The 7,411-nt window shown below is 34.3% G+C and overlaps 1 protein-coding gene across 6 annotated transcripts; it reads left to right on the top strand.

Annotated features, from left to right (window-relative positions):
- Positions 1 to 3,065: 3,065 nt before the first annotated feature.
- LOC140887810 (probable sodium/metabolite cotransporter BASS3, chloroplastic) lies at positions 3,066 to 6,913 on the top strand. 6 transcript variants are annotated; one of them, XR_012152017.1, is made up of 6 exons: positions 3,066 to 3,649; positions 4,577 to 4,672; positions 4,791 to 5,097; positions 5,277 to 5,894; positions 6,026 to 6,074; positions 6,327 to 6,464. XR_012152017.1 is itself a non-coding variant. In XM_073295302.1 (5 exons), exons 1-5 carry the CDS (start codon positions 3,264 to 3,266, stop codon positions 6,565 to 6,567), a joined length of 1,278 nt encoding a protein of 425 aa, XP_073151403.1. In that variant the 5' UTR covers positions 3,066 to 3,263; the 3' UTR covers positions 6,568 to 6,913. The 6 variants fall into 6 exon arrangements, 1 of the variants encoding a protein (XP_073151403.1); XR_012152014.1 differs by having other exon boundaries at positions 6,021 to 6,074; XR_012152016.1 differs by having other exon boundaries at positions 6,021 to 6,143; positions 6,327 to 6,454.
- Positions 6,914 to 7,411: the final 498 nt, after the last annotated feature.

Raw genomic sequence — 7,411 nt, 5'->3', positions numbered from 1 at the left:
TTTCGATTTTGATCGCTTCAATAATCAACATAGTGTAAAACTGACTAGAAATAGAATTCGGTTTTCATTATGCGGTTTAGGTGTTTACTGAATTTTCACAGTTCGTCATGCATTCAAATTTGATTAGAATTACGAAAGATTAGTTCATCAATATTTGAATAGGTTTGATTATTCTAGAAATAGCCCTTCGAACAACTTAGAAAAATTCCCGTGAATTAAGATTAAGTCTGATGTCTTAGATCGACTGCTTGTTACATGAATTGTCTGGTACCTACGTGAGTCCTTGATCGAGCTTTTTCCATATTTAATTTAATCCAAATCTTCCAGCTGCGATTTATTTGATTTAAATTTTAATTGCACTTTTTAATTATTAGTTTAAAATTTGAATCACTCTTATTTATTGGTCTAGATTAAGTAGGAATAAATATATTTTGGTATTCATATATATACAGTCCTTGTGGGTTCGACATCCGAATTTCATTCACTTTACTATTACTTGACCTGATACGCTTGCCAGTTGATTTTAATCAAACCGATTTAGCCGGTCAGATTGCATGTTTTATGTGGCATTAATTATATGTGCATTTATTATGTCACGGATATTATGATGCATGCATTGGCACGTTGAGCCTATATTTTATTGATAATACCAGTAGAAGGGTCGCTCAGCCCCATGTTATTTTGTGGATGGATGCCATGGTTTTGGATTCGGATAGTCCACGGTTTGATGGTAAGGGAGTCATCTCCTGATGCGACGGCCCAACGTACTACATACCATGGCGCCTTTGACTGAACAGTGTTCTTTATAGATTCCCAGTACCTTTAACTTGCATATACACTCATAGCACTTGTATACTCATGCTTTCGTACTGAGTTTTTTATGCTCAAGTCCTCGGTTTTTGTTTTAGACACCCATTCCACAGGGCAGGAATCAGGTTGAACGGACCCGATGGTAGCGGTCGTTGAGCTACAGCAGGGTGGATTTATATTGTACCAGGTTTAATTTTGTAATTGGGATTTTAGTTTTACTTTCGATGGGGTTGTATAACATCATTGGTTGTTATAATATTTGTTTGGACATGTTGTATTCTGTCAGTGGAATTTAGTTGTTTTAATTAAGTTTCCGCTGAATTTTTTTATTACCGCTTTTAAGTCGATTTGCATGTTTTAGGCTTTGGTTATTTAGTGATTTCGGGTTGGGTCACTACAGTCCCAGATTCAGCAGAGTTTCTCTCATGTTGGCAGAAACTCTGCTAAATCCGGGACAGAGTGTCTTGGATTTTACTACTTTAATAAAGTTTTAAAAATGGTATATTTTTATTTAAAAAAAATTAACATGGCAGAAACTCTGCTGAATCCGGGACAGAGTGTCTCGAATTATGCTACTTTAATAAAGTTTTAAAAAATGGTATATAAATTTTTTGTATATATATTATATAAAAAAAAAGGGCTAAACCTACCAAGAGTCATTTGATGAATATCTCGTAGGTTAATCAATAAGCTAGCTCTACGTACAAGCAACCAAAAGAAGTTCGATATTTTATTTCCTACACATTACCATTGCCAATTGACACGTCAACATGGACTCAAACTCTTTCAATGTCTTTTTCTATATATTTGAACTGCCTTTTGTGGTTGATATAGGCTTAACTGTTAACATTACTACTAGATTTTTCTTCTTCTTCTAACTTCTTCTTCTTCATTATATTTTTTTTACATAATAATTATAATTATAATATATATAATATATGTATACACAAACACACACACACACAAATACATCTTAACATAATATAATATATATTTATAGTTTTGATTTCTTGGACAACCATCGTTGTTCACAACTACATGAATACTGATTGGCGTGACATTCACGTATTGGATTTACTAGATTTCACATCAGCCGATACTCATTTGGTTGTTCACGACGGTTGCTCACGTATCATGAAATTTAAAAGACAAGAATCGATCGATATCATCTCTATATATGTTACATTAATTAACAATTTATTTATTATAAAATCAATCTGTATATCTGTTTTTTTTTTTTTTTTGTATGTAGAGATGATTAACGCATCTTGTATTTTATATGATCACAAAAACTTTTATAAAACCGTCACATTGTTTAATTTACGAGATAGATCTCTGTCTCGACTTGAATTATGAAAATTATTATTTTACTATAAAATATTTTTTTCATTACAAAATGAATCAAGTGTATCCGTCTCACAAAATAAAATTTGTGTAATTATCTTGTAATCATCTAATTACAAGATAATTACTCTTTTATCTTTTATGTTTGGGGCTCCAAACCTGTAATCCGAAAGCTAACACCAAGATTAACTTTCAAAAGATGTGAAATGTCGTTGTGAAAGTAATATTTTCAACTGCATATTTGGATCTACAGATATAAATATATAATCTCAGATCGAAGGGTGTGAAGCATTTTTTAAGAATTGCAATGTGTTTCATATAATTATTTATACTTATTATTAATGCATACAAATTTATAAAAATTTAATCTAAGACTTTCGAAAATAATTTAATACTGCATTAATTAGAAGTAAAATAAAACAAATAATTAATTTCAAAATTCATTATTAGTATACAAACAAGCAAAAAATACTATCCCATCATTTAATATGATGCGCTTTTTCTTTGATAAAATTATAAGTTAATTTTTAGAAATTAAGTAAAATAAATTGTTTTGAAATATCGTACAATTTAATGTGGTTCATTTTTCCTCGATAAATTTCTAATATTTTTTTTTTGAAATAAACTTGTTTAAAATCTCCTGAGATATTTATTTTAGTACTTTATTTATTTTATATTTTTATAAATACCAGTAGTGCCTGTACATTGAACTTACCAAGTATAAATATATATTTTTAATTTATTATTAAATCATAAAATTATTTAATAACATATAATAATATTAATTTTAAAAACAGATAAAGAAAAGTCATTGTATAATAATTTATATATATATATATATATCTATACTTATATATATGTAATGAACTGTTATTCGAAGGATAATTGTTCGATTCTTTTATGCGAACAATTTGAGATAATATAATATAATAATATAATAAAGGAAAAAATATCAACGCTCAACAGAGTTCCAGTTAAATCACTTTTATTACCTTATCCCCACCCCTCCACCTCCTCCGCCGCGACGCCGCCGTTCCCTCGCCGGGAAACTCTCTCTTCTCCGGCGAGCGAATATTCCGAACTCTGCCCAAACAAAACCCATTTCAATAATGTCTACAGTATCATTCTTCTCCCTCCAAACCGCCAACAAGACTTCACTTTTCCATCCGAATTCATCGCCTAAAACTTCAGCGTCCTGCAGTTCAAAGGATCATTCTTTTTCTTCAATTCGAAAAGGGATTCCGAGGAACGCGAAGAATTTTAATGGAGGGGCTTTGTTTGCTGTTGCATGTTCAACTTCATCGCCTTTCATAGGGAAAGTTGGCTGGCAGAAAAGAGAGGGGAACTTTTCGTTGCTTTCGTTCGGCGTGGATCCCAAGAGTTTGGTGGAAACTGAAGCGAAATCTGATGCTTCTCAATTTTTGTCTGCTTTGCTTCCGTTTGTGGTTGCTCTCACTGCCGTTGCTGCCCTTTACCAGCCTTCAACTTTCACATGGTGAGCGTGACTGGAAACATCAAACTGTAGGAGTGAATTTTCAATACACACAAGAACAGATTTGAAGTTTTGCTGCCCAAATATGTTAAATAGGCTTTGGAGTTTCCTTTGCGAAATTATTTGTGTTTGATTTCATACTCCAAGGCGTTCTAGTGAGGCTTATAAATTAGTGCTACCGAATTTATATGGAGTGTAAGGGCCTAAAGATTGGTGGTAGCCGGTCACTAACACGGCACATATATGAGAATAAATTCATTTCTAGTAAAATTGAATTTTGTTTGTATGTATGATTTTTATTGTTCTTTATAGTCCATTAAAGGGTAATGAGATCATACACATAAGAGAGCAAGAGTGATAGATATCATGAACATCATTATGGTTCTTCTCGAACTATTAAAATACATTTTGGGTATTTATGTATTGCTTTTTACCTTTTTTAGTTATGATATTCAAAATGTTTTACTTTTGTATTTATTGCAATAATTCTAAGTGTTTTAGAGTTGTATCATGCGGTGATAGTCAAGGCTCAAGGTCATTACATGAAATTGCCAAGAAAGTGGAAAGTGGTTATTGCAACGGCAACCGTGACTCTTCCTATGAACCATGTGCCTAATGACTGAATATTTTGTTTTGTTTTGTTTTGTTTTGTTTTGTTTTGTTTTGTTCTTCTTTGGTGGGGATGCGGTGTTTGGGGCCTTTAAGATAGTATTGTACATTTATTTCCAGGAACTTGGTTCAGTTATAGCAACTTCTTGTGATAATTATGTGCGCTTAGTAAAACTTAAACTGTTTTGTTGCATGATTTATGTGATATTGAAAATTTACTAATAATTATTTCTTGATTCTTATTATATGAGTTGATTAGTGTTGATGCTTTTTTAAGATGTGCATATTCTTCTTGTTTGTAAATGATAGAAGAACCTGCAGGGTGTCAAAGGATTTATATGCACCAGCACTTGGAGGCATTATGTTGTCTATTGGAATTAAACTTTCAATCGATGATTTTACTTTTGCGTTTAAGAGGTCAGAACTTTTCTCCGCTCCCATCCTTTTGTTATTCGTATACAGTTGGTTAACATCGGTTCCATTTATCTAAATATAACAGCATATGAAACTGATCCATATTTGTATCTGTTACCAGACCTGTGCCGTTATCCATTGGCTTTATGACACAGTATTTGCTGAAGCCAGCACTTGGGTTGTTCATAGCCCGGGCATTTGGAATGTCCCCGATGTTCTTTGCTGGTTTTGTTCTTATGTCATGCGTGGCGGGAGCTCAGTTATCTAGCTATGCCAGCTTCTTGAGCAAAGGAGATGTGGCTTTGAGCATCCTCTTGACCAGCTCATCTACCATTGCATCAGTCCTCGTTACTCCTGTTTTAACTGGCCTTCTTATTGGCTCTGTCGTTCCAGTTGATGCAGTTGCAATGTCAAAATCGATTTTGCAGGTATCTGAGTGCTTAATAGAGCAGGCATTTATCGCATTTTCTTTTTCTTTTTAATTACTTTTATGCATTCTAGGAACTTAATCTCCAAACAATTTATGTGCACAATCATGCTGGTTGGACTCAATTGTAATTGACTAATTGCTCAGTGTTTTATATATCTCTTGACTTTTGTTTTGCAGGTGGTTCTTGCTCCAGTAACACTTGGCTTGTTGATCAACAGCTATGCCAGACCGGTTGTGTCTATTCTACAACCGGTGATGACATTTGTTGCGATGATTTGTACGTCTTTGTGTATTGGCAGCCCTCTTGCTATAAATAGAAACCAAATTCTTTCTGCAGAGGGATTGAGACTGATCGGTCCTGTATTATCATTTCATGTTGCGGCATTCACTTTGGGTTATTGGATATCCAAAATTCAATCATTCAGGCAAGTATTATTTCAACTATGCTTTCTTTATGGGTCGAATATGTCAAGATAACAGTTTTACCATCATTATGTAGTGTCTATATTCATTTACTTGTTTGTTAGTCATTATTGAACCATATTTCATGGTACATAAAACAATCTAGGCATCTATAGATCTAACAGTGGTGACACAAATGAAGGCTTTGTCTTTGCATGATGAAATAATTAGATACAGAGTGGTTTATAGTTGAAACCATTTTGCTGATGTTTGAGAGAATTCTCACTGCCTACTGTTAAGAGGGCACTTGGGATTCCTTGGAGCTATGGATGACACGGTCTATGGTTGTCAAAGAATGCTGTACAGATACTCAGACTAGACAAAACTTGTTAGGTGTGTTTTTCCCTCAAGATGCGTGATATTCAGAATATCTGATTCTTGGTTATAAAAAACAAATGTGTTTGTTAACTGCTAATAATTTTTACGTTAATTTCATTTTATGGTTCTATTTCATGGCAGAAAAGGTGGTGGTTAATGATTGCATCTACTTGGTGATGTTTTGAACTTGTGGAGGTGATTCGATTCCCTTTGAATGTCGTGGATAAGGGTTCCGGTGATTCCAATGTTATATTTTTTGATGCGGTGTGTAGGAAGAATGGTTAAATGTCAGTTAAAACATTACCATGATAGAATTGAAGGCTTAGGGAGAGCTGCCATCGCCACTCCTTCATTTTGTTTTTGTCCTGAATTTATTTTATTTATCATCGGACCATTGATACTCAGCTCATCATTATTAAACAGGCTAATGATACAATATGATGACAGGTTAGGAGAAGAAGCCTGTAGGACTATCTCATTGTGCACCGGTATGCAAAGTTCTACACTGGCGGGTCTCCTAGCTACCCAATTCCTCGGGAGCACTCAAGCCGTCCCCCCGGCTTGCTCAGTCGTTGCTATGGCTATCATGGGCCTTTGCCTAGCTTCTTTCTGGGGTAATGGGTATAGAATCAGGGATATACCATCGCTGTTGATTCCAAAAACTGGTTCAGCCCTGAATGCTCAATGAATCATAATCTGGGAACACGAGTTCTTGAAATATAACACGTACAGGGGGAGTAGATTCAGTTGGTAAACTTTCAGCCGAATCATAACCCATATATACTACTCTACTGATCAACAGGTAGCATGTTCGTGAACGACGTTTGCAGGAGATGAAATTTTGAAGGTAGGGAAGTTTTCCTGAATCCTGCATTAGCTGCACCTTTATGTATATTCGTCGTGTATAGTACAGCAAAGGAAGTAGAAATAACTTTTTAAGTCCGAGGTAATGTTAATTTGGAACTGGAAGATGAATCCTATAGAATATTAAAATTTCATAGAATGTTTAAGATAAATAAATTTATAGGTAATATTTGATTTTTTTTCTTCCCAGTGTGCGTATCGGGAATGTCTATGCTAGCATATTTGCACTTGTGCCCATGTGCTATATTTACCGGCCGAATTTGTTTTGCATTTGAGATGTTCGCGCCAACATCTCAAATGCAAAACAAATTCGACGAAGATCTCAAATGCAAAACAAATTCGGCCGTTGGATCCCCATTCGGGCACTGCCCGAAGTGCCCGAATGGGGTAGCATAGAGTGCTCCGTTCGATATCATCTCTGTTCTTCTGACCACACTTCACATCAATAACAATCCCATGTGGATATTGAATATTGCTTCTTATTATTATTATTATTATTATTATTATTATTATTATTATTATTATCATCATCATCATCATCTTCACATCAATAACAATCCCATGTGGATATTGAATATTGCTTCTTCTTATTATTATTATTATCATCATCATCATCATCTCCTGATTTTTTGCTAAGTGCCCCCCCCCCCACCACCCCCACAGTCTAC

Source organism: Henckelia pumila, chromosome 3, assembly GCF_033568475.1.
Source record: "Henckelia pumila isolate YLH828 chromosome 3, ASM3356847v2, whole genome shotgun sequence".
Lineage (NCBI taxonomy): Eukaryota > Viridiplantae > Streptophyta > Magnoliopsida > Lamiales > Gesneriaceae > Henckelia > Henckelia pumila.
This window is presented reverse-complemented; position numbering and strand designations above follow the sequence as displayed.

What these genes read in the sequence shown, in the direction of transcription:
- LOC140887810 (XM_073295302.1), top strand. Translation starts at nt 3,264, where the DNA reads ATGTCTACAGTATCATTCTTCTCCCTCCAAACCGCCAACAAGACTTCA. An exon ending in TTTACTTTTGCGTTTAAGAG is followed by an intron (nt 4,673 to 4,790) that starts GTCAGAACTTTT and finishes ATCTGTTACCAG; the next exon opens with ACCTGTGCCGTTATCCATTG. An exon ending in TGTCAAAATCGATTTTGCAG is followed by an intron (nt 5,098 to 5,276) that starts GTATCTGAGTGC and finishes TTTGTTTTGCAG; the next exon opens with GTGGTTCTTGCTCCAGTAAC.